This window comes from Oryza sativa, chromosome 6, assembly GCF_034140825.1.
Source record: "Oryza sativa Japonica Group chromosome 6, ASM3414082v1".
NCBI lineage: Eukaryota > Viridiplantae > Streptophyta > Magnoliopsida > Poales > Poaceae > Oryza > Oryza sativa.
This window is the reverse complement of record NC_089040.1, coordinates 20,881,686-20,908,710: the sequence shown is the minus strand read 5'-3', so window position 1 is coordinate 20,908,710 and position 27,025 is coordinate 20,881,686. Positions and strand designations below refer to the sequence as shown.

The 27,025-nt window shown below is 41.3% G+C and overlaps 4 protein-coding genes and 1 pseudogene across 4 annotated transcripts; 2 read left to right on the top strand and 3 right to left on the bottom strand.

The window, feature by feature from the left end:
- Positions 1-198: 198 nt before the first annotated feature.
- On the bottom strand, positions 199-1,403 carry LOC4341214 (E3 ubiquitin-protein ligase Os06g0535400-like). The gene has a single exon (NM_001421613.1). It carries the CDS (start codon positions 1,272-1,274, stop codon positions 519-521), a length of 756 nt encoding a protein of 251 aa, NP_001408542.1. The 5' UTR covers positions 1,275-1,403; the 3' UTR covers positions 199-518.
- A 1,909-nt stretch (positions 1,404-3,312) lies between these two features.
- LOC107278073 (uncharacterized) lies at positions 3,313-4,911 on the bottom strand (annotated as a pseudogene).
- Positions 4,912-9,983: 5,072 nt separating this feature from the next.
- On the top strand, positions 9,984-17,560 carry LOC4341213 (uncharacterized). Its single transcript, XM_015787845.3, has 4 exons — positions 9,984-10,346; positions 11,842-11,935; positions 12,859-12,951; positions 13,850-17,560. The coding sequence occupies exon 4, from the start codon at positions 14,043-14,045 to the stop codon at positions 17,097-17,099; it is 3,057 nt and encodes a 1,018-aa protein (XP_015643331.1). The 5' UTR covers positions 9,984-10,346; positions 11,842-11,935; positions 12,859-12,951; positions 13,850-14,042; the 3' UTR covers positions 17,100-17,560.
- Positions 17,561-17,820: 260 nt separating this feature from the next.
- LOC4341212 (RING-H2 finger protein ATL74) lies at positions 17,821-19,381 on the top strand. Its single transcript, XM_015787846.2, has one exon. The coding sequence runs from the start codon at positions 18,521-18,523 to the stop codon at positions 19,190-19,192; it is 672 nt and encodes a 223-aa protein (XP_015643332.1). The 5' UTR covers positions 17,821-18,520; the 3' UTR covers positions 19,193-19,381.
- Positions 19,382-21,212: 1,831 nt separating this feature from the next.
- LOC4341211 (putative DEAD-box ATP-dependent RNA helicase 51) lies at positions 21,213-27,025 on the bottom strand. The gene is made up of 12 exons (NM_001421612.1): positions 26,364-27,025; positions 26,047-26,232; positions 25,431-25,616; positions 23,922-24,008; positions 23,762-23,803; positions 23,595-23,684; positions 23,144-23,449; positions 23,013-23,051; positions 22,830-22,934; positions 22,317-22,385; positions 22,112-22,237; positions 21,213-21,692 (listed from the first exon to the last, which is right to left on the bottom strand). The coding sequence occupies exons 1-12, from the start codon at positions 26,694-26,696 to the stop codon at positions 21,513-21,515; spliced, it is 1,749 nt and encodes a 582-aa protein (NP_001408541.1). The 5' UTR covers positions 26,697-27,025; the 3' UTR covers positions 21,213-21,512.

Here is a 27,025-nt window from a genome sequence, read left to right as displayed (position 1 = left end):
ACAAACATTCTTCTTATGGTTTACACACTACTCCCCTTTGAATTTTGATTATGCTAAACACATTCTGTTCTTGGATTTTATTTTATTTTATTTTTTTTGTGATGACTCTTCGTGGATTATAATTGGTTTCTTCTTGTTATGATTTCGCAATATAAGGCATGCATGACAAATTATCTATAATTTCCTTTTTGCAATTCATTATAGTCACTATCAGTCACCATCCAAGAGAATCCCCTCTTTTCTGAACCGAATGCACAATGATTGTGCCTTTCACGGAACAAGCAAGGCAACTCTTATCACAATCTTGAATCTTCATAGAGCAATGTTACAAAAGAATTTACAGATTACTACTACTTACCATTCTTTCCAATTGATGCATGAAAAATTGGAGGCAATTCATTCATACAGCTATATATCTATATACAACATCTTCAAGAAAAAAATTTCCCAACAATTTTACAGATTAATAGCACAAGAAATTAATTTACCTGAGTTTGTCTGTCAGACTATGTGCAGAGCTAGACAGGGGTGATGGCGTCGTCGGCATGGTCGCCGCTGGCGGGCAGCGGCGCCGGCGGCGGCACGGCCGTGGTGCGGCAGACGGGGCACGTCGGGTGCGCCGTGAGCCACTTGCCGATGCACTTGGCGTGGAAGCGGTGACCGCACCGGGGGAGGTCGCGGAGCGCCTGCGCCTCCCGCATCCCGGCGAGGCAGACGCAGCACTTGTCCTCGGCGGCGCCGTGGCCGCTGCCGCTGCAGCTGCCTTCGTCCTCGTCGTCGCTGAGGCGGAGGAACGACTTGGCCGCCGACGCGGGGTCCGCGGCGGCGTCGGGCGAGAGCCAGACGACCATGACGAGGATGTTGGCGAGGCAGAGCGCGTACGCCACGACGTCGGCCTGGCTCCGCTCGAACACCACGATGACCAGCGGCACGAACACCATGAACACCACGGCGAAGCACCGGTTCGCCAGCGACGACGCCGCGCCCGCGCCCCCGCCTCCACCGCCCCGGCCCTCCAGCAGCGGGATCAGCACGGGCGGCGCCGCCTCCTCATCCGCCACCGCGCCGCCGCCGCCATCCCCGTCGGCGTCTGCGGCGGCGCGGGCGGCGATGGTGTGGCGGTACCAGCGCGCGAAGCAGTAGAAGAGGAAGATCTGGAGCGAGAAGCTCCCCGTGAAGGTGGCCGCGACGACGCCGTAGTAGTCGTAGGCGAGCCGCGTCGCCAGCAGCAGCGTCAGCAGCGTGAAGGGCAGATCCAGCCACGGGAGTTCCATCGCCGCCGCGCCGCCGCCGCCGTCGCCGCCGAGCACATCACCTCCTCCTCACCTCGAGGAATCCACCGCGCCCATCGCCTTCTAGCCTTCCACCCACTACACCAACAGCTAAATCCCCTTTTCCTAATCGCGCAAAGAACAAGTCAACGAATCAACTTAAATTTGAATTGAAATGCAAGCTAAATTAATTAAATGCGGTGAAAAAAAAACAAATTCGAGGGATTAAGATTAAGTGAGGAATCGGCAAGTGCCACGTAAGCAAGGTGATTAGGACACGCTAATACTAAGCATCAACAAGGAGATGCACGAGGTCGCATCGGCGTTGTGAGCTGTCGGCGATAATGAGGTTTCGCCGAGAGGATAATGACGATTTGGGGTGTCATTGTCAGAGGTAACCTGTCAAAGATAGCGGCCAAGTGGGGTATACAATTAACAGCAAGTGCTGAGACGACAAAGGGGCGATGAACGGCTGAGGGAAGCCCCCGTTTCAATTTTTACTTTTTGGCTGTTGTACGAAACGAGTGAGATAGCTGCGATGGATAAATATAAAGCTTGAGGTGCTGAGGAGGAAATGGAGGAAACAATTTCTTTTGACCAAATCACCAGGGGAGAGCTTCCCCACCTGTATATCATTCCAAAACACAAACCTAGGGGTTAGAGTATCACCAACAATACTCCAATATTATCCTCAAAACTGATTTTGAGGGCCATAAGGACCGCATGATCTATTTCACACGGATGGAGGAAAACTGAGAATTTTGTTGGTAGTTTGATAGAAATGCTCACTTTTATTTTTTTAAGATAAAATTTAGTGTTTCTCTTGGAGAGTTAAGCTTTTTTGTACTTTCTATTTTTAGTTTAGAAAGCATAAAACAAATTTTTAGAGAGATTATATATAATCTCTTGGTGATGCTCTTAAAAAAAATTTCATCGTGATAAGGAGCGGAGGGAGGGGGGAAGAAAATATTTTTCCAAACATCTAGTATTACATCTAGTATTACAATTGACACTTGCTTAGGGTATAATCCATAAATTCTGGTTTATTTTAATTTTTTTTCTTTCTTTCTCACTTAAATCCCAGGATGGTATCTCTTTCCTGGATGTTGGATGGGCCAAGAATTCAGTCTTCTTAAATAGGAGTTTCAATATACTCCCTCCGTTTCAAAATGTTTGACACCGTTGATTTTTTAGCACATGTTTGACCGTTCGTCTTATTCAAAATAATTTGTGAAATATGTAAAACTATATGTGTACGTGAAAGTATATGTAACAATGAATCAAATGATATGAAAAGAATAAATAATTATTTAAATTTTTTGAATAAGACGAATGGTCAAACACGTACTAGAAAGTCAACGGTGTCAAATATTTTGAAACGGAGGGAGTATTTGAGAAAAAAGGTCGGTCTATCATACTATCTTTACTGGTTCTTTATATGGTGCCGGGATGAACTGAACGTTTCACTTAATCCAGCTCTGGCCATTAACTGACTTTGTGATTGTAGCGATTTGGTATTTTTATATAGTCGGGTCTGAATAGCCATCTTTTTTCACCTAAAGCAGCAATTGTTTATGAATTTTGCGATTTCCCGTAACTATTTGTGCGAGATGTTCCCTCTAGTATGAACTAGTCTTCACTTATCTGGCCTTCAACTTTGTTTAGGAACAATGGTTTTGTTATAAAACCAGCTCCGAAAACGACATCGGAAACCAAACGCGGAAGAAAACGTCATAGGAGATCCAAAACGATGACGACACCGAGGCACGATATTTGATAACGGAGTTCAGCTGAAGCCTACATCTCCGAGGCACTGATTACTGACGCTCCTCCCCAATCCAGCATATACAGCATATCAGAGTTACAACGACTCACGATCGGTCGCCGCCGGCAGCCGCTCCCTCTCGCTATGCTAAGTCGTCATACGGTTATAACAGGCACGCCCCTCTATTTATGAGAGATCCTAGGATAGAGTCCGACTCATACTCTAATCCTGGTGACCTGGTGACCTGGTGACTGGAGTCTGGAGCAGGCAAAAAAATCATGCTTGGAGTTGGATCCCATGCTTGGGTTTACCTGTAAGGCTGACGAGGGATTTCACGATGCCGAGGGCGCCTTTCTCGGAGATCACAAATGATTTCTCCTTCACAAAGCTCTGTATAGCTTCTTGGTGTCGTAGTCTAGACGCTCTTGATGATCTGCGACATTAGGGAATGGAAGTCATCAGTGTTGTCTCGAGGAACTAAATGAACACAAACTGTTCTCAACAGTGAAGGGAAAACATTTCAAGCGCCTACATAATCATAGTATGCAAGAACGTGCTGAAGTTGAGGCAAGACCTGAACTTGTTTAACCCCTTTTGTGATCATGCGAGGCGAGGCTGCATAGAGAATATGTGGCATACATGCAGGGATTCAGCTACTAACTTTAGAGCAAGGATAATGGTGAGCTATAAGCAAGCTATATGCTTATGTGGAAGAGAGAGATAAAGAAAAGTGGGGAGTGTTGGCTCTCATGCAAGAGCTAGCTCCACACAAGCTCCAAGAAATATACATTAAATTCATAGTGAGATAAAGAGAAGATGCAAAAATAAAGCCAACCTTACAGCTAACCTATTATACATGTTAGTTTTAACATTGACTTATAGTAAGTAGTGGGATGTACTACTAAACTTGCTCTTAAATGCTATAGTTACGAGATCTCGTAATATACACGTCGTTCCGCTGGAGATGTATTTTTGGGCTATTGGCAAATGTGAGTAATTTGAGAAGCACGACAACCAATAATCCTCCTGGTTGATAAACAACGGCACGTGAATAAATATGAAAACATGATCCTCAATAGACTTAATGGTAGAGGCCTAACTCCAAAATAGTAAATTGAATTGTACCTATTTGTTTAGTTCAGGGAGGTACCTTTATCAAAAACAATGTGTGCTACATGAAATGGAACACGAGCAAAGATATCTGATCATGGAAACATTAGCCAGGTATCCTCTTTGGGATTGTGATTTCCGCGAGTCGAGCATATCTCCGTAACCAGCAGCTTGCCAGAAGTTCCTTCCATCTCCTTCATTATAACCTCGAAGGGAGATGGCACACTAGTTTTGGTTGTCCTAGCTCTTTTCCGGAGCGTTGTTAGCGCTTCCTGTTAGGCCATTCACAGTGCTATGCGCTGCCATTCGGCCTGAACGTTCCATGTACGTAAACAGTGAAAATTTGCTGCCACGTTATTGGTTGGGCCCAGAAATCTGAAGCGTGCGTGACCAAAGTTTGCTGCCTGTGCTTCGCTTGAATCGAGATTGGGGAATGCGTCGCGGGCGTCTTTTGGAGGCTAAAACGCACTTCTGACCTTGTGTCTTTTAGAGTTCTTAAGTCCTGTTTGGCAGCCGAGGCCGAACAAAATTTACGGCGCACTGTGAGTGCCCTTAGAATTCCTTATCTTGTCATTTTCCACTAACTGATCGTCGCAGAATAAACAAAAATCAGAAGTGATCAGTATCAAGACTCATGTAATATTTTTACAAGAATTAGGTCAGTCAGTAGCACATATAAACCTGATGTCTTGCCAGAAGAAGTTGCTCTGCATCAGTTTCGATGTCAACTAGAGCTTTTTGAAGTTGCTTCATTTTGGGGTCCATTATAAACTACAAGATAATACCACTTATTTCAACTACAAAATAAGAACTACAGAAATCAGCATAGCATAAAAAATGCATAAAAGGCTTCAAAATCTTTATAGTTCCATTTTATATAAATCCCCTTTGAGATAGAGCCAAGAAAAGAATGCAAATAAGCGCAACGGAAATAATTTGAAAAAAAATTATTGAGTTATGACTTATGAGCCATAAAAAAGTACTTTTGGGTTTATGCCACCCCAAAGTATGACAGTTTGAAAACGACACCCCATAGAATGTAATGGCATTGATGCCACTCCAAAGATGTGTCACTAAAGTTTTGGCCCAAGTGTGGTATTAGATAGTACCCCAGAATTTTTTTGTTATTTTTTGAATTTGGCCAAATCCTTGCACTATCGATGGAATTCTCGTCCTTAAAACATCCCAGCAAATGTCCTTAATGCAAACCATGATCATGACCATAGTATTATAAGAATTTCAGTCAATTTCAATAATTGACTGAAATGATATTGTTCCGTTTCTACATATATTCTTGACTTTGGCTAGATGAATAAAATGATATGGTTCAGGATGACGGGATACAAATTTTAAGAATATTCCTAAAATAGTTATACAATCCTGTTCAAGGAAAAAAAATGAATGACACAGCTCACGGAAGTGACGAATGGACACAGTTCCGAAATGCACAAGATAAAATGAAAAAATGGACAAGGAAACTGAAAACACAAGCCTCCTTTTTTGCCACTAAAAAAAATCTCATTTAAGACTTTTTTTTGTTTCTTGAATATATTGAAGTACTGCATGCAAAATTTCTAAATTTACAATGAAATCCCAACAACATTCCTAACCAGGTCATAACAGGTGTAGGTCACAATGGTTGCCAGATCGTGCTAGGCTTAAAAGGCAAGTCAAGCCCTCACCAAAGTCCCAAAAGGTTGTTTTTTCCGTTTCATCTATCATTAGGGCCTTCACAGTGCAGGTCACGTATTTGCTGGATCTGAGATACCACCTAGGTTCAAGCCTTTTGAAAGATAAAGCTTTGTGTGACTCAAATAGATCCAAAGCCACGCATGACATACGAGGAGGAGGGTGCGCAGAGACGTACGAGGCCGAAGCTACTCACTCCACAACGCGACCACCTCGTGTGTTCCTTCCCCCATGCTCGAAGAACCGGTAGCCTTCTTTGGACGCGCACGCTTCGTTTTGGTGGGCCCGGTCAAAAGACGTGGTGTGATTTTCCCCTCCGCGTCGACGTGGGACATGGAGGCTGAATGCCACGACACCGCATTGTGAACACCCTTAGTGCCAGACATATTTTATGTTTTCTAAATCGTTATTCATAATGAAATTAATTTTTAATATAAGATTAGCTTGTAGATTTTATAAGACTTTGAGCCAGACTTATGAACCTAGTCTCACCCATATCTCACCCATTTAATCAACCTAATCCTACCAACTAAACAACTCCATAGTCCATACATACCTCGCAACCAAACAAGTAAATGAATGATTTGGTTCATAAAACCAACCAAGCATGGACTTTGTAAATCACATCCCGAACTATTCATCCTTGTTCCCCAACCAAAACAAGCCCAAAAATATACACCGGAAGGAAAATATATAGAGCATTTCACATTTGCAGTTCAAAATATATTACCTACCTATATTACTAGCAATCAAAGTTTCAGCCTTTTGGGTATTATGACCTTCATCTAGTGTAATAGAGTAGTAATAATAAGCTAGTAATCCAGCTCTTCCTTCCACAAACAAGGGCATTGCAACCAAGCAATTCTAAGATATGTTTTGAACAAGTGTCCCACACTGCAAAAGAGAGGAGGAATCGAGAAGGCAAACCTAACAAAGGGGAACTAGAGAAGCGCCGATACTGTACGCCGCCGACAAGAGGAGGGTTTCCTGGACGGGAGAAATGCCGGGGCCAGCAGATGCAGCCAAGAAGCCGCCCACGGCGCACGCGTGATTTTCTCGCCTTTGACCATAATCCGAGCAACCCCTCTGACATCAGAGGGGAGGACAGCTCTAGGGAGAACAAGTAGTAGCGCGGTGGTCGGCGGCGGCGGCGGCAAACGGGATGTGAGTGGACACCTCCCGTCGTCGTGGCGACGGGTGAAATTTCATGAGACTCCCTATGTTCTAAAACAATCACGTATTTAAAATGTATACCAAAATATTCTATTAACCATATAAGCACTTCAAACAATATTTTTGAGACTACCAAAGTCTTTTCTCCTCGACCATCATCACTTATTTTGAATTTCTTGATCAAATTTCTTTGTAGAGTAAATTGCATCTCTGGTACACGAACTTGTTAGGTGGGTGCAATCTAGTGTACGAACTTGTAAAATGCTTGTTTTGGTGCATGAATTTATCTGGAGCGTGCAGAGGAAGGCGAAAAGGACACTACACGGCTAATTTTATTGATTTAGGGGCTCATTAGGATACTATGTAAACATGTATCTGAGAAGGTTGCTATTAGATAAATACCTCTTCAATAAAAATAGGATATAGGGATCATAGAAAAAGATAAAAAAAACCGAGTAATGATATAAGGGTTAGAAATATATGAAATTCATTAATTCCATGATGAAGGATAAAGTATAGATCAAATTTATAAATATTACATGTCTTATATATACTCACTATACGTATGCACGTCACATCCTAATCAACATCCGCTTCGTAAAATTAACATTTCGAAGCTATTTTGGTCCTCGTTCGCATGAACTAAACAAGTTCGTGTACCTAAACAAGCATGTTACAAGTTTATATATTAAATTACACCTACCTAAAAAGTTTGTGTACTACCAATGCAATTTAATGAGTACCATTTCTCCATAATATTAATCATTGGTAAATAACCAGAACACTTATTTTAAAACACAGTGTACATATCTAAAACCCCATTTGAATGTAACAAAAACACTGAGCATATTAGCGGCACACGAAACAAGACTAGTCATTACCTCATGATTAGTTAAGTATTAAAAGTAGATTTCTTTGATTTTTTTAAAAGCAATTTCTATATAAAAAAATAGAGTAGCTAAGACAACTAGTTGAGTCAAACAGTGAGAGATAAGGTAAAATTTGTATTTTTTTTATAAATTTAATTCTACATATGTAGTTTTGTGAAATAATATGTAAAAAAATATAGTTTTGTGATATTTTTTTTAAGTATATGCAGTTTAAAAATTACTTTTACCCAAAAAATCAATTATTCCCATCAAGCAGCTGATGCCTGTTTAGGAATTGACCCTTTGAACTATAATATATAATTACTTTATAGTCTATTCTAGTATAGTTTATTTTGGATCAAAGATTCAATTGTCATTTTTCTCATTTCCTTTCCCTCTGTAGTTGTATCTCCTCTCGTTAATTTCTTATTAAGTCAATATCACTAAGGCTCTGTTTGCAAAGAACAGGTTCCCAACCCAACGGAAGGCACGAAAAACGGAGTGGTCCATTAGCACGTGATTAATTAAGTATTTACTATTTTTTTCAAAAATAGATCAATATGATTTCTTTAAGAAACTTTTATATAGAAATTTTTTACCAAAAGTGCACCGTTTAACAGTTTAAAAAACGTACGCGCGAAAAATGAGAATAGGGACTTAGGAACCAACTCTTGCAAACAGAGCCTAAGACAATAAGTGGTTAAGTTGGCAATGGGCTTATGGGCCTATTTAGCACAGCTCCAGCTCCAACTAAACAGTTTCAGCTTTGGAAAAGAGCTGGGTGGAGCGCTCCCACAAAATGAACTAGAGAGGTGAAGTTGTGTTTAGGCTACTCCACAACTTTACTCCAGACACAACTCCTGAAGCTAAATTTAGGAGTTGAAAATCTACCAAACAGACCCTATGTCTATCATTTTGGCTATACTCGCTCTCTAAAATTGATTTGTCCTGGAGTCGTGGTCGGTATTTTCCCTCTCAAGATTGCTCATCCGTTGCTATCACTTTTCACGAAAACTTTTATAGCTTTGACCTCATTTTTCTTTTGCTTTGATTTATATTGCAACAGGAAAACTTGGCAAGATTTTCAATTCTTCCAATCTATACCTTCATTCCAAAATCCTCTTAGAGGAAAGAAAAACCAAGGTTTTTAATCCTTCTTTTAAAAAATCCTCTCCATCCCAAACAACTTGCCAGCTTGGAGCCTTGGTCTAGGATATTCGGTATGTACTGGTCCTGTAGCGGGAGGCTGAAGGTGATTGGACTTTTCATTTTAGCCCTTTTGTAAAAATTATTTTACAAATACATCTAAAAACTTTATTGTATAAATGGATCCGAAACTCGACGCCAAAGTTGAGGTTAAATATCTCGACATCCGTACCAATGATCTTATACCATAGTACTCAATCCGTTTCACAATGTAAGTCATTCTAGCATTTCCCACATTCATATTGATGTTAATGAATATCTATCTATTAGATATATATCTATCTAGATCCATTAACATCAATATGAATGTGGGAAATGCTAAAATGACTTACATTGTGAAACGGAGGAAGTATCAAAGTGTCCATTGTGCGTGGTTGGTGAGGTGGATGGGGACAACACTAGTCTGTCTGCTGCTGATAGTCTACACCTATGTCATTGGTGTTTGATCTCCCACACACTTATCCCAATAGTAATCCTAAAAGTAAAAGCTAAATTAGGAATGATTTAATTTCCATATGAAGTCCAGTATCAAATCGACATGATTTGGAGGGAGGAAGGAATGAGGAGGGAAGACCGTACCATTCCCCACAATAAAATATATATCACGAGAGATGAATCGACATACGTCGGTTTATCGTTTCCCCCTTCTTTTCATGCTGAGATATTAACATATCAATCTCCAGCACACGCCCTTTGTCACCGTGGGTATCCACGCCAAAACACTTCGGTTCGACTGAAACACCCAAGGTTATCGACGTGGAGCTACGAATCTATTTTTTTATCACAAATTGCTTAAAAGGGTCTATCTATAAAAACAGGTTTTCGAAGAGGATCAAACTGTAAAAAAAAGAAGTCCCCTACCCTACGGTGGTATAGTACGGTGCGACGCACACTACTCGTGTCTTCTCCTGCGCGAGAGACTCGAGGACTCCCCTCCCCCCCCTCTCCAAACCCTCGCCTCGGCTCCCCCGCAGCCGCGCACGCCACCGCCGTCGCCTCTCCTCTCCACCGCCTCCCCACCCACCCGCTAGGTTTCCGCCGCTGCCCGGGGTTCTCGCCGCCGCGCCGCCCTCCCCCACGCTCGCTCTCCGGGTGGGGGTGGTGCCGCCCCTCTCCTCCTCCGTTTCCAGGCGGGTGCCGGCCGGGGGGGTCTCTCGCCCTCGTCTCCTCTCCCCCTGGTCGTCGGCACCGGCGGCTGGGAACTCGCCGACGCGTCGTTTCCCCGCGAGGCCGCCGCCTAGATCTGGAGGAGGGGGTTTGGGGGTAAGCTCGTGGCGATTCTTCAATGCCCGTTCGTTCCGTGCTATTTTGTATTATTTTTTGGGTGGGGGGTATACGGTTTCATCTGACGATTCGTGCGGGTTTTTGAGTTTTTGTGGGGTGAGCTGCGGTGGTTCGTCTGTTGGTGGTGGCTAGTTCATGAGGTCGTTGAAATTAGGGTTCGTGCAGCCGCATTCGTCTTGTTAGTAAAGTGGGCTTTAACCGTGCGAGTGTTAAATGCTCGTATAAAAAGAAGGCTGCAACAATTGCATGCAAGCTAATAGTGCCTGCCACCTCTAATTGTAATTTCCGACCAATATACGGCATCAGAAAAGTGCTATATTAAAATTATTCATTTCGGATTCTGGGGAGGTAGATTGAGAAGGGGCAAGTTAATGACAAAACGCATGCGACGAATAAGCTGAATCCACTAGTAAATAGTTTGGTCTTTTAGTGTATGCAATGATTACTTAAGTTTACTGAATAATGTTGCAGTAGCGAATGCTAATGATTTTTTCTTCTGTAGTTATTAGCCAGTGAAATTTGTCAGTATCTTGTCTATAGCTGTTTTGAACCATGCTATTGATTTTATTTGAGATTTAATAATATCTGTTTGTCCTTAGAAGAATGATTTTATTTGTTCTGTTTCGTTTGCCATTGTACACCACCTATACATGATTAGATACTTGCCTATTCTGTTCATGTCCAGTTCTTTTAGTAATGCGAATTGCATACTCTTTTTCTGACATCTGTAGAGTTTAGAATGCGTAACCTACTCCCCCTGTTTGAGAATGTTTGCTGCTAACAAGTATGACGTGTCAATATGGAATAATCAAAAGCTTCTAAATTGTCCACGACTTTTGAACAGTTTGAGTATATGTTATTGCCCTCAGACATTTCGAGAGGAATATCCTGTGCCATCACCCTGTTGTTTTCCGGACGCCCCTCATAGCTTGTTTTCAGGACATGTATTTGGAGAACAACAGGAGATGCTTCCAGAATTTTCTTTCTAACTGTTCAAGGGCATGAAAACCAACCTGAACCGCGTATCCTCAAATTGGATTAGGTATCTTTGCCTAACTAGAAATCAGGATACTTCACCATTAGCCAATCTTTTGGAGTTAATTTACTAATGTTGAGTGATGAGTCTTCTGTGAGCGTGTAAATGGTCCTAAGTGATTTGGAACTGGTGATTCTATGAATGAGCCTTCGTTGCAAGTATCAAGTAGCAGAAGGTCAATTGTGTGGGAACACTTTGAATAGGACTTGGTAATCATTGATGGTGTCCCAAAGGCTATGTGTAAAACTAACGTGCACTCACCCTTCTGACTGGAACAGTGGTTTGTCATATAGTCTGAATATTTTGAAGTGTGAGCATGCTGATTTTACTGTATGGTGTAAGCATTGTCTAATTCGAAAATATGACAAGATATGCAAGCTATAAAGTTTTCCCACTTATTTTTTCTGATGCCTGATTGTGCTCTTGAATTTTTTTCAGGTAAAATACTGTTTGTTAGACAACAAGATTGAGATTCTCAAACCTGTTGGCTGGTGCTATATCATTTGCATTTGGTTGAACTCGAAACCAAAAGGTACTGTGAATTGCAAGAATTGCAAACACTTGTTATTCTCTTAATATGCAATGTTAGAAGAATATGGATTGGAGTTATATTACTGTTGTTTTATTTCTGCTGTTTGCCACTGTATGACCTAACACCTATGCATGATTAGTTACTTGCCTATTCTGTTAATCTACACTCTTTTTAGTAATGTCTAATTGTGTACTCTCTTTCGGACATATGGAGAGTTTAGACCTTTGTCTCCTGTTTGTGGGTACTTGTTGTTACTAAATATGACATGACATCCTGGCATATTAGCAATGATATTTGGATAGTTTAAGTATATGTGGTTTGGGTTGGTTTTTATCCTCTCGTACAGCCTCACCCTGTTGTTCTCCGGATACACAAACTCAGAGCTTGTTTTCAGGACATGTATTTGGAGAATAATAGGGTGATGCTGCCAGAATTTTCTTTTGAACTGTACAGAGGCATAAAACCAACCTGAACCACATATCCTCGAATTGGATTTGGTATGTATCTTTGATTAACTGGGATACTTTTCCATGAGCCATGTCATTTTATGGAGTTAATTTGCTAGCGTTGAGTGATGCATAAGTATGCAAGCATGTAAATTTTTCAGAATGCTTTGGAACCACTGTCCTGTGAATGAGCCTTCCTTGCAAGTATTTAGTAGCAGGAGGTCAATTGTGTGGGAACACTTTGAACATGACTTGGTATCATTGATAATGTCCCAAAGGCTGTGGCAACTACTATGCACTCAGCTTTTTTACTAGAAGAGTGATTTGTTGTATAATCTGTATATTTTGAACTGTGGTCATGCTGATTTTACTGTATTGTAACCATTGTCTAATTTGAAAATGTCACAAGATATGCAGTCTATAAAGCTTCCCCACTTATTCTTTCTGATTCTTAATTGTGCTCTTGATCTCTTTCAGGTGCAATACTGTTGGCCACATAACACTATTCAGATTCTCAAACCTTTTGGCTGATGCTGTATCATTTGCATTTAATTAAAGTTGAAACCAAAGGTAATGCAAAGTGCAACCAACTGTTAGTCTTGCTGCATATATTCCTCTTTGTCTGAAAAGAAGAAATTTATCTGTGTTATATACTAGCAAATATACAATGCTTTTATCTCCTAGATGTATTATTGATTTCGCTCTTTTTTTTTGGCCCTTGGTCAGCAATTCTCTACAGTACTGAACACTCAGGGGAAAAACACAGAAATTTTAGGGGTTTTGTCAATCCCTATTATACAAATAATAATTTTACGCTCACCAAGAAAATGCTACTCCTTTCCATAAGGGGGGCATGATGCAGGCTAAAAGATTGTTTAATCGTGTTGAAGTTTTATGTTTTGTTCTTGTAAGTAGGCCTGCTAATGGTCTTGAAACCGTTCTGAATCCAAACTACCCAACAAGGACAGCTTCTCACCCACAAATCTATTGATAGAAACCAAACCAAACCATTCCAGCCCAAGCTCCCACCCTAGCCAAACCTTCAGTAGTATGGGTAACAGCATTACACCCAATTCTCAGCCCGTTTCTAACCATGGAATACTTTTTATCAAAATGTTGAAGTAATCGAAGCATCTCCAGTCTTCCTATAAGGATATTTTTAGTAATTTGATCTATGCCACCACTTTAATTACAGTTTTGGTTTATGCTGCTACTTTTTTGGCAAATTCAGTCTGCCACACAAATGTGAAATTTGTTTGGGCCACACTGAATTTGTTTTGGCAAACAATATTGGGACGGATGGAGTATTACTAATGGTGAAGCGATATTGCTGTAGATTTAGTTTCTTGAGATAGGCAAGAAGGCCTATTTGGCCTTTGTTCTACTGTAGTCTGTTATTTATCAACAAGTGTTTTTTTGGTCCAAATGGAAATTCTTAATCAGAGTCACTTGTTCAAATTTTGTGCAGGCTGGCAACTTGTTAAAATTGGTGTACCATTTGTTATTTGAAGCCATAGCATATCTCAGCTCCTGAACAATAAGGTGCTGTATTCAGCACAGTTTAAGTGTGAAAAAGAATGGATAGAAAAATCACACTTTGTTGCCACTGGTATGCTTTTGAAAGAAATTAGGGGTTTGGATCTCTATCTATTCTAGTTACAATGGATTGCAACAAAGATGAGGCTGTTAAGGCAAAAGCTTTGGCTGAAAAAAAAATGCGGGAGAAGGATTTCGCTGGTGCAAAAAGGATGATTAACAAGGCACAAAATCTCTCCAAAGATGTTGACAGCAACATTTCACAAATGTTAACTGTTTGTGATATTCATTGTGCTTCTGCAACGAAGGTTAATGGAGAGATTGATTGGTATGGTATACTTCAAGTACCTGTCACAGCTGATGACACACTAATAAAGAAACAATATCGTAAGCTTGCTCTTTTGCTACATCCAGACAAGAACAATTTTGCAGGTGCAGAGGCAGCATTTAAATTAGTGGGAGAAGCAAACATGACGCTTACAGACCGCTCAAAACGTTCTGTCTATGACATGAAAAGAAATGCCTCAGTCAGAATTGGTTCTGCAAGAGTTCCTTATCAGCAATCAAGGAGAACTGCACCTGTTAGACCTACCACTACACCTGTGAATCTCCATAATGTGCATCAATCACAACAGCATAAGCCCTCAAATCCTTCAGACTCACAAACATTTTGGACCATATGCCCAACTTGTGGCATGCGATATCAATACTACCTTTCAATATTGAAGAAAGCTCTCCGTTGTCAGAATTGCTTGAAGCCCTTTGTTGCACTTGATTTAAACGAGCAAGCTGTTCCTTCTGGGGCAAATCAGAGGTCTGCTGGGGTGTGGAAAAGTTCAGGAGCACCACAAAACTTTCCAGGTTCACAAGCAAATGTAGGACAGCAAGCTCAGAATTCTGCCAATCCAGTCCATGCTAATTTTGGTTCTCATAATGCACATGTAGAAACAAAGAGGGGAGCTGATGGAAACGAGGCTGGTGGGCTAAAGAACAAAAGAAAATTTGCTAAGGCAACAGGGAATTCTTCAAAAGCTTCTTCAGTTGCTGGATCAAAAAAGCGCAGAAAAGCTATGTTTGAATCTAGTGAATCTAGCGCTTCAGACACCAGCACTGATAGCGAAGAAGAGATTATTGAAGATGGTCCTGCTGCAAGTAATGTAGGGCCAGATCAACATCCCCGCAGATCAAGCAGGCAGAAGCAAGAAGTTAAGTATAATGAAGATAGCGATGGTGACGACACTGACTGTCACGGCAATGGTGATGATGGTTTTGTGAGTTCTCCCAGTTTGAAAAGGTTAAGGAAAGGCGGTCTGTTTCATGGTGGTGAAAACAATGAAACTAAGTTGAATGCTGACACAACTGGGCCTGGGCATGATGGTCCAACTAATGGTGTTAATAATTACAATAATACAGAAGACATAGAGAGAGGCTCTGCTTGTGCTGAGCAAATCAAGAGGGAAACAATGTCTGGTGGAGGAAATAGTGCTGAGAAAGAAAAATTATCCCATTCTGTCAGCAACAATGGTCTAGAGTCAAACTCTGATGATGCTCCAAATGAGGTTATTTGTGCGGATTCAGAATTTTTTGACTTCAATCAACTTCGACATATAAATCAGTTTAAAGCCAACCAGATATGGGCTTGCTATGATAGTCAAAGCTGTATGCCAAGATACTATGCTCGAATTACAAAAGTAAAACATGTCCCGAAGTTTATGTTAAATTTCATTTGGCTGGAGTTTGATCCCAAAAATAAAGCAGAGGCTGCTTGGTCTTCTGGGGACCTACCAGTGTCTTGTGGACGTTTTAAGCATGGAGTGTCAGATACAGCAAAAGAGAGCAGTATGTTCTCTCATGCCATTTTCTATGAAAAAAACAAGACAAGAAACTCTTATGAAATATATCCTAGGAAAGGCGAAGTATGGGCTCTTTTCAAGGGTTGGGATATTGATTGGAGTGCAGATGCTGACAAACACAAAAACTATGAGTATGAAGTTGTTCAAGTCCTCTCTGATCTCACTAGTAGCACTAGCATCATTGTCATGCCACTTGTAAAGATAAAAGGCTTTGTTAGCTTGTTTATTCAGTCTAAAGAGGCATCCCCATATGTGATACCTCAGGATGACACACTAAGGTTTTCACATTGTGTCCCTCGTCATACGATGATTGGAACCGAAAAAGAAGGGATTCCAGAAGGGGCTATTGAACTTGATCCTGCGGCGCTTCCTCTGAACTTTGGAGTGGCTTTTGCTTCTGTTGTTCCAGAAAGCTGCTGTTCAGTGAAAGTGCAGGGTTCTGGTGCTGAACACATAGGTTCATCCAGTGGAAATAACTGTCACAAGGGATCGGTGGATGTTGGGGAGAGCCAACATGCTACATGCGCAAATACAGGGTTCGCTACAAGGACAACAAAGGCAGAGATCAATGAGCACAACGCTCGATCTGCAGTAGAAGGTACAGATGATGACGAGGAACCTGATGATTTTGCCCAAGCAGAAGTACTATATCCTGAATCAGAATTCTTTGAATTTTCAGAAATAAGATCGATCCACAAATTTCAACCTGGGCAGATCTGGGCTCTCTATAGTGATGTAGATAAGTTCCCCAATTACTATGCCTGCATAAAAACTGTTGATGTCAAGAATAATGAACTGCAAGTAAGATGGCTTGATGCTTGCCCACAGAGTGAAGAGGAGAGAAGATTGGTAAGAGAAGATCTAACAGTTGCGTGCGGAACCTTTAAGATTTCCAGTTTCCATGGTATTCAAACTTACAATGGTACAGAGTACTTGTCTCATCCTGTACAGGCCAAACCTGGTAGAAGAAATGAATATGAAATAGTTCCTTGCCAAGGTGATATTTGGGCTGTTTTCAAGAACTGGAGGACTGGATGGACCGCAAAAGATTATAAGAAATGTGACTATGAATTGGTGGAGATATTTGGCCACACTGATTCATCCATACAAGTTCAGCTTTTAAGAAAGGTGGATGGTTATAGGGCAGTATTTATGCCAGACAGAAGAGAGGGAGCTGTGAAGACAATAAGGAAAGATGAGTACCCAAAGTTCTCTCACCAGATTCCTTGCTTCCATCTGACAAATGAAAGAGGAGGCAAGCTTCGAGGTTTTTTGGAGCTCGATCCTTTGTCAGTGCCAGAGATGTTTCTTTTCACCGAATCAATCTGAGATAAGCCTTATCCCAAGTTAATCTGCTAGAGCATTTCTTGTGATGCTACCGGAACTAAAGGTTTTCCAGAAGTTGGGTAGTCCACAATTCAATATTTTGCTTAGTGACAGAAGCTGCTGGATTTTCAGAATTTGTATGTAGCAGTAATGTTATGGGCCGCAGCTTTTGCCTATTCTCCAATCCTCACTATGAAGGCGTTGTCAGGCAATCGGGACCGTTTTGCAAGATTAGCTGCAGTCTGAACTGATTAATTTTCCTGCAGCTGCTTTACCTAGTTACCGATAGTTGTATCTAGTTCTCTAGCTGGACTATCAATCGTCCTTTCTCTTGTCGTACTTTGCATTGTTGGACCATGTAAAATTGAACTGTGCGAGGCCAGTCTGATTAATTCGGAAATCTCTGTTGGCCTCCCTTTCCTGGAACTTAATGAATTGAGTCCAACTTCTGTTTAGGTTGCCAATTGATCATCATAGGGGTAACGATGAACTAGATTCTGTGCAATGCTTCTGTGATGGGAATGGACAGACACCCTGCTGCAGCTCTCCCAAGGTATCATTCGTCCATTTATTGATTTGTTTCTCTGCTGTTTTCTTTCCAGCAAGGTACAGGTTTGTTGGCATCCATTTGATTTGATCTTTTAGTTTTGGATGTTGGTATGCTGTGTAGCTGTTGCTCTATGAACAGTTTCAAATCTTTAGAATTGGGATTTGGACCTCGAGCCTGTGATTTAGGTCTTGTTTAGAACAGGTAGGAATTTGTGGGAAATTTAGTTCAGTTTTAGTTGTATGAACCATACAAAAGGTTAGACTTCATCTCTGCTTATCCGAAGTCTTTGATGTAATGGTGCATCTCTGAACACAATGGTCTCTAAGATAGATTAAGGTTTAATCTAAGATCTCTGTTGCTTGATTTCAGCTGATATACTCGGTCTTAAAAGACTAGCAAGTAGCAACTGGATTGCTTTTTCTAATGATGGTAACAGAGTAGCAATTTATGAAAAGTTTATGGACCGATGCCCCTTTTACCGGCAGTGTTCTCATCTCTATTTGACCACCATCTCTGTTATTAGTATCATCTCAGGGAGCCCTGGTTTAGAGTGTGCACAACCACAATATCAATAAAAAAATATTTGTTATCCTTCAAAGTCAACAGATAATTACTTAGTAGGACAAAACCAATATCGTAGCTAGATGCTCATCCAAACAAATCTATGATGAAATAAGCATTGAACCTAATCGCCATGGAGGCATTATCTTAATCATGAGGATTACAAAGAAAATGTATATACCATTAGCGAACCTGGCGCGTCCACGAAAGCTACCTGCATCCAACCTGCCTTAGTTGCAGCTTGCCTCTGCTCTCTGCTCTAGCTGCTATCCGTTTCTGTCTCGGACAGGACGAGCTTAAAGCTGCGTCGCCCATGTCGCCGTTGCTCAGTGACAAGTGTCGTCGCGCACGCGCAGCGATGTCGTCGTCGCCGGCGCCGGTGGAGTCCCCGTGGCTGACGATGCGCGCCATGCGGCGCGTTGGCGGCGCGGACGGCGGCGGCGGGCAGCGGAGCGCGCTGATGGTGGCGTCGTACCCGGTGCTGCTGCTGCTCGTCGTCCTCGCCGCGTTCGTCAAGTACGTGTGGATCGCGCTGGCGCTCTACAGCGCGCTCCTGCTGCTGTTCTCGTGCGCGTCGCGCCGCCTGGCGCTGGCGGAGCGGCTGCCGTCGCCGCTGGGAGGAGGCGGAGGAGGAGGAGGAGTCGCCGCGGTCACCGCGGCGGAGGAGCTCCAGGGCGCGGCGGCGCGGGGCGGGGTGTCCGGGGAGACGCTGGCGTCCATCCCGGCGTTCGCGTACGACGCGTCCGCGCACGGCGGCGGCGGCGAGGCGGCGGCGCAGTGCGCGGTGTGCCTGGAGGCGCTGCGCGGCGGCGAGACGGCGCGCCGGCTGCCGTCGTGCGCGCACACGTTCCACGTCGCGTGCATCGACATGTGGCTGGGCTCGCACGCCACCTGTCCCGTCTGCCGGCGCCGCGTCGAGCGCAAGCACAAGGGCGGCGTGCTGCCGCCGATGCCGCCGGAGCCGGAGACGGAGCCGCCGGTGTAGCTCGTCGTACTTCCTGTGTCTTCCTCCTAGTGATGCAGAAGATTGCAGAATGGCAGACAAAATTTGTCAAATTTGTACTACATGTTTAGATTAGAGGTACAATAGGCCAGTTTTTCTTGCCACTCTGCTTATTCTGCTGTTTGTAGATGCTAACGCGACTCATCTTTGTGAAATCTGAAGCCTGTCGCATACACAAATTGTCACCCTGTTAATTATGATCGGACAATTTTCTTAACTACTTTTCGTCTTTCTTCCTCTACAGAAAAACCACTCCCTCTTAAAAAAAAAACGATCCAAAAAACCCGTGAAAAAACGGCATAAACAAAACTCAGTTTACATTTTTATCTCCCAATTCGACATAAAAGAAACTGAACTACATTTTTATCTCCCGATCCAGCTGCAACGCACGGTGCGTTGCACGTAACTAGTCATGGTCTCATGGACCCATGGGGTGTTAGTAACAGGGTTCGCAATCTCTGTGAGTGAAAAAAAAAACATCTTGGGGGCGAAACTTTTGATTTTTTTTTGAAACTTAAACAAATTTCCACTGAATTTAAATATTCCTTTTACTAAATTAAAGCACATTGAAAGTTTTTGGCCAGAGGCACATCGCACCATGGTCTATCAGTAGACCCGAAATTTCTGAAATTTCATACCAAAAATGTGAACCATGTTCCGGAATTACCACAGGTAACCACTCCTAAGTCCTAACCTGTCCATGATGTGAACTGTGGAGTCTGAATTAAATTTGGGATGTCACTAACTGACATCAGGGTTAAGCTAAGAAGCACTGGAATTAAGGCATGTGAGAAGACTGAGTATTTCTATTTTTTCCCCTAGAATTTTGCAAATCTGCATTCAACAGCATCACCTGCAGCATGTTTTTGACATTGTTGGTCAGCACAAATTATTTCTTAAGAGAAGCAAATGCTCATTTGCACTACAATCACTTGAATACTTGGGCCACATTATTAACTCCAAGTGGAATAAAGGTTTGGCCGGGTATTGAAGTCCATAAAAAAATATGGTATACTTTTAACCGTCCTCTCACTGATTATTTATTTAGGGGGTGTGTTTGAATGCGTTCGTACCTTATTCTTCTCGCACGAAAAACAAGCTAACTTATTAGCGCATGATTAATTAAATACTCCCTCTGTACTAAATTATAGGTGGTCCTTTTTTTGGAAAATCAAACTAGGCACTTTTGATTAATAATTACACTAATAATACGTAGGTCAAGTATTATTATGTTATATTATTAGATTTGTATTTTAAAATATTTTCATGTGATAGTAATTTTATAGCTGTTGATGACATAATATGAAATTAATTAATGGTTAAAGTATGCTATTGAAGACCGTCTAAAAATATATTGGTCTTATAATTTGAGACGGAGAGAGTATTAGTTAAGAAAACGTGAAAAATGGATTAATGAGATTTTTAAAGCAACTTTTCTATAGATTTTTTTTTGCTAAAAACGTATCATTTAGCGTGAAAAATAAGACAAGTTTCATAAATGTTGCTTTAAACGTATCATTTAGCATGAAAAATAACAAAGTAGAAGTTGGAAAAGGGTAGTGTTGAACATAGCCTTAACAGTCTCAACATAATCAAGAATTTTGTAAGAAATTAAAGAGGCTCTAACTTTAGGGTGTATTTAACCCTACCTAACTTCTATCTCTATAATACTACCTCCGTCCCAACATATATGACGCCATTGATCTTTCGCATAACATTTGATCATTCTTTTTTATTAAAAAAGTAAGTATGAATATGTAAAAGTTGTAGTTTCTATGATGTTAAAACAAGTAAAAAAAAGATATTTATATGATTATTTTGAATAAGATAAATGGTTAATCATTATGTCAAAAGTGAATGACGTCCTTTATTTTGGAACGGAGTGATTACTTCAAAAGCTGAGCACCTGATGAAGGAATAGGTTATGTCCTTCAAGCAGGACAATCATAGCATTTTTTAGGAAAGGTTTGGGACTTCAGAACACAAGCATTATCGACCTATGAAAAAAATAATGCTAACTAATTTATTCGCCGCCGATAAGTGGATAAGTTATTTGCAACACAGACCATTTACCATACTAACTAATTACAAAAAGCCACACTCATTTGGGAGAACAAAAACTCATCACTAGTATTCAGCAAAAGCTTCTCCCAATTTGTGACATCCTCCTACCTCTACCTGTGTTAACCAGATGACAACCAGAACTAGTGAAAGTGTCAATGATCAGGAACAAAAACAGAGACTCAACCACTAGTAAAAATATTAGATGATCTATCAAATTCCAAACACAGGGTCTTCCTCTCTAGAATCTTGCAAACTGCCTACGATCATCACTGCCTTTCCTTCCGTATGGGTTTGAAGGGCCGATACCATGCCTCCTGCCAGTGTTTACATTCCTCTTCTTTCGATGTTTTGACGCACTGCTCTCCAGGTCCAGATTCACCTTTGGAGGCTCACTAAAACAGAACGAAGCCGCTACGCTCTGCAAGACAGCGAGGAATAACACACAAGCTAGTTCAATTTTCTGTGGTGTCAAACCCTCTAATTCGGTATGCGAATGAACACACGCCATTTTCATTGGCGTTGAAGAAAGAGTTTAAGAAGCATTAGCATTTATCTTACACCAACTGACAATTAGACTTTTCATCCTCAGCTAGCATGCTAATCTAACAGTAAAATTAAGAAAATAACAACTGTGCTTCTACTTGAGAACTAAGATTAGATTTCATAAGTGAAAGAATAATTTAAAAATGAACTAAAGGAAAGAGAACAGAAATATGCCCCAACAAACCTGAGTAACATTTAGTGTGAATTCTTACGTGCAATGAAAACAAAATGCAGAGGAAAAGTAATGCGAACAAACCAAAGACAACCCTGAGAAAGAACACTGTAAAATTTTACCGTCAAATCAAGTTGATGGATAGCAAAAATGTCTTTCATAGAGTGTGATTTGTATGCCAAAAGATAGGATTTGTAGGCTTCTTTCGCCGATCTGTTTAGGATGTAATTCCCACCAACAATTTTCTCCTGCTCAAAACTTGAGTCATAATGCTACATATTGAAATAATGGGATTAAGTCATTGTAGTTATGTAAAGAGACACTCACAAGGTAAGGTTGCAATTTTGGCACAAGCTCTTGTCTGAACACATATTCAGATACAGAAATATTAGCTGCCTGCAGGAAAACATGAAACATGTTGGGGCGTTTTGGTTTGATACCAAAATGTTGCCATACCAATTTTTTGGTACTTTAAATAGTAAATGTGATGATTTGGTTTGAAGCCAAATGTTTGGTAATGCCTATACTCAATGTGGCACAATTCTAGAATATTCTTCACCACAATTTAAAATTTGGCTCTCAATTGGCATAAATCCAAATACACTCATTTACAATTCTACCCTACCGAAATATTGGTAGTGCCAAAACTTGCCTAGAGTTTGACACTAACAACATATTGGTAAGGTACTAAACCAAACAAGCCCGTTATTCCCTCTGTCCAAATATATTATGGGTTGGAGAAGTCAAATCATAAAAATGTTTATGGTATGAAATTATACAACTAGATTCATATTTTAAGTATTTTGTGAGAAAACAATTGTCAGATGAATTATTTCATACTTTCAGGTGAATGAGCAACTGTAATTCTTTCGGTAGTAAGAACAGTATTGCACTTCCTTTGCCATTATCGCCACGGGCAGTACGACCAACTCTGTGAATGTAATCCTGCAAATTAAATTCCAATGTCAAGTTAGTAAAAGTGAGGAATAGAAATTTTCTTTGGCACCATTTAAAATCCCTAACCTTTGTTTCATCTGGAGGATCATATTGCACAATATAGTCCTAAACAAGGCAACAAACTCTTAGGTTAGTAAGTGGACAAAAATAGGAGTGGTTAATTAAATGGTCTAAAAACCACAAGTCAAAAACCTCACCACATCAGGAATATCAAGTCCTCGTGCTGCCACATTAGTGCATAATAAGATGCCATGTTCTGCCTTGTGAAACTTAAAAAATGTACTAGTTCGTTGATGCTGCTTTAGTTGCCCATGGATATCATAACACTCTATCTGGATGAAATTCAGAAGTTGTGCATGGAATTTGACTGAATTACATGATGAAAAGAACACCATGACCTTCGTCTTCTCAGAAAGTGCCTTTTTTAGGAAAGCATACAGAACCAGAAACCTTCTCTCACTAGGAATGACACAATAGCCCTGCTTCAATCCTTCAACAGTAGCCTGAAAGAGCATCGCAATTATTTCTCACACCAAAGAACAAAAAAAAGTTCCACTAATCTTGTGTTCATGATCATCATGTAATTCAGTCAAATTCCAACATAAAAAAAACTTAAAAGGACAGTTAAACAGTTCAAAAGTTCAATACCTTTGATTCATGATCATCAACTCCAACATAAACAAGTGTTCGCTGCCTTTCTTCTTTGCTCCCAAATGTTAACTTCGCAAAATCTTCAACCTACGGAATGCCAGCACATAAGCAAAGACACCAATGAAGGAAACAGCTTGAATGAGCTGAATAACAGATCCACTAACCTTTTCAGTCTGTGTAGCAGAAAAAAGAACAGTCTGCCTACCCTGCAAATGATGCATAATAAATTGCAGGATAAATACAGTATTATGTCAGTAAAAAGTTAAAGGCTGCATGATGCATATGAAATGAAATTGCCAGACGGGCAGATAGATGGTCATATACCTGCCGAGGAAGGAGTTTAAATATTTGTTTCATTTGTTCCTCAAAATTTTGCTCAAGTATACGATCAGCTTCATCAATTATAAGGCACTACAACATTAAGATGAGTTATGTCAAAGACAGTGAAGAGGGCGAGGGGGTCAGTCACGACATTCATTATATTGGACAGCAATTTCATGGCATTCTGTAGCTTCAGCCAAAACTACCTGTCCATATGGCAACGGCAAAAGTATCAACTAGATTTGACTCCATGTAACACCCATAAACTTGGTGCAACTAATAACAAAACAACAAGAAATCTGCAACAGAGCTAACAAGGACTTGACAGTAGAAAATTATCACCCGAAATTTTGCCAATTTGACCCTTTTGAGAACGTGCCAAAAACTTTATTGCAAAAATATACAACCACCTCAGGGCCAGACCTGATGGCTCTGAGTTATAACGCCTTAGCGCCACAAATGATGGTGTTGACCTCTTATCCGAGGTGAGTGTTTGCCAGATCAACGAAGCTCAATATATGCGCATTGGCACTGAGATCTGTACTAGCTAAAAGGGGTGAATGTCTTCTTTGACTGCAAGGTGTGCTTGGTATAGTGGTGGTGTCTTATTCTCTTATCCAAGAGGTCATGGGTTCAAGTCTCCATCCAAAAAATTAAGAGAATGAGGACTTGAACCCATGACCTCGTGGGTAAAAGCAATAAGGGTATAGTGGTGGTGTCTTATTCTCTTACCCAAGAGGTCATGGGTTCAAGTCTCCATCCAAAAAATTAAGAGAATGAGGATTTGAACCCATGACCTCTTGGGTAAAAGCAAGAGGCTCCACCACTGCATTAGCCGCACCATTATATCAAATAAGGCATGTGCTTCCTTTTAGTTAGTAGAGAGCTCAGTGCCAATGCTATTGATGTTGAGCTCCAATGACCTGGCAAACGCCATCTCCAAGGTTAACACCAATGGCGCTGAGTTAGTGATCCATTTTCGCAATAAGTTTTTCAAATGGGTAAAATTGTCAAAATGTTGGAACCTATAGAAAGTTGTTTTAGACATGCCTCTAGTCAAACATCAAAAACCTTTACCATCTGTATCTTTTTAAATATTTAACCGGGCACATGAAAATTATACGTATGGACTTGTAATGAAACAACTTCCGCAAAAGTACAATTCTATCTGTCTTTACAAACATAATACAATAGAAATTATTGTTAAAAGTTGCAATTTGGAGACAGTACGAATTAATGTTAAAAAATACAGCTTTGCATATACTCAGCAAAATCTATTTTGAAATTTGATTTATATACTCTAATTCAGTACTAACAAACACACTGGACAGAATAAAGGGTAGATGCAGGCACACAATTTATATACGAAATAATCAGGTGATTGATTATGCAAATTGCGAGAGAAACATGAAAATGCAGCTCGTACTTTTTAAGCAATAAGGAAATTTTAATCTGCAAACTATTTCAACAGACAGGTTTAGTTCCACATTGTAAAGGAAAGTGTTTCTTTACCTTTAGGCATTCATATTTGAAACTTTTGGTTTTTTGCATATGGTCCAGAAGCCTTCCTGGCGTTGCAACTAATACATTGATCCCTTTCGCGAGCTGCTCAGCCTCGCCCCTCAAGTCAATACCACCAATTACATATCCAAGAGTTTGTGAATGATACCTCATTAATTCCTTGGCAACATTGTGTGTCTAGAGCAATTGAATCAATGAGACGCATGATTAATTATACTGAAATACAAAGATGAGCCACTAACAATACATAATCTGAACCAAAATTTAGATACACTACAAAATGCTGCCTTTTAAAGTTTAAGAATTTGCTAATAATTGGCAACAGCAATGTGAAAAGCAGCTTTCTGTGCATTCTTAAAAATACCTTGACATGAACATAAATTGCCTTAACAAAGCTAGTACAATCTTATCTCATTTTACATGTACATCCAATGTTGATTTTTTATTTTCACTCACAAGTCACAACAAGTTCAATTGTTGAACAGGCATAAAACATGTAGTATAAAATGGATCCAAAAGAAATACTGCTGCATCATGCATGAAAAATTTTGTCTGTCAGGTACCAACAAACGCCAAACAAATACTAGCAATGCGTATGAAAATGCACCTGGATAGCGAGCTCCCTTGTTGGGCAAAGCACGATAACTCCGGTCCCGTTCCTCGGCGAGAAGCGCAGCCTGCAGAGCAGCTCGATCGCCGGGATGAGGAACGCAAGCGTCTTCCCTGAGCCGGTCTTGGCTGACGCCATCACATCGCTTCCCAACATCAGAGGCGGTATCGATCTAGCCTGAATCTGCAATCAATCAATCAATCATGAAAAAAAAAATGACACCTCGTTACATATCTGTCGAGCACTGAAATCCAACAATTTTTCAACAAAAAGAAGATGGATAACTGTGGAATTTTTAGACGATGGATGGTGACCTCGGTGAGGTGGGTGTAGTTCATGTCTCTGATGGCATTGGCGGTGAGGTCGGAGATGGGGAGATCCGAGAAGAGCTTGTCCGTCAGAATCCCTGATCCCTTCTTCCCCTCCCCCTGCTTCTTCTTCCTCTTGCTCTTCTCCTCCTTCATCTTCTTGTTGTTGTGCTCCCTCCTCTTCCCCGTCGCGTTGTTCTCTCCCTCCGAATTGCAGGCGGCGGTGTTGTGTACCGGCTCCGGTTCAGATTCCGGCGGAGTAGCGGCGGCGGCGGCGGGGCGCTTCCGCTTCTTGGACGACGGCCGGGGCGAGCGGGCACAGAGTTTGATCGGGTGCATTGCGTCGGGAGGAAGGGGAGGGAAGCGAAGCAAGCCGATCGGGTAGAGTTTTTGGGGCTTGGACGACGGGGTGAGGAGGCGGCGGGGCGGCCCGGCGCCGTGGAGGAGGATGCTTGCAGGCGACGGCGATGTGGCGGTGGCGGCAGTCCGGCCGTCGAGGAAGGCAGTCGGGTCGTGGGCTGGGCAGCGTCGCTTGAGCGGGCCAAGAGGATTTTCGTGAGGGATAAGTCCACTATGACTCCCTCAATTATAGGCCCAGTCTGGTTTGTACCCCTCAACCACGCTACCATATATCTTGCCCCCTTAATTATTATTATTAAAAAATCGGT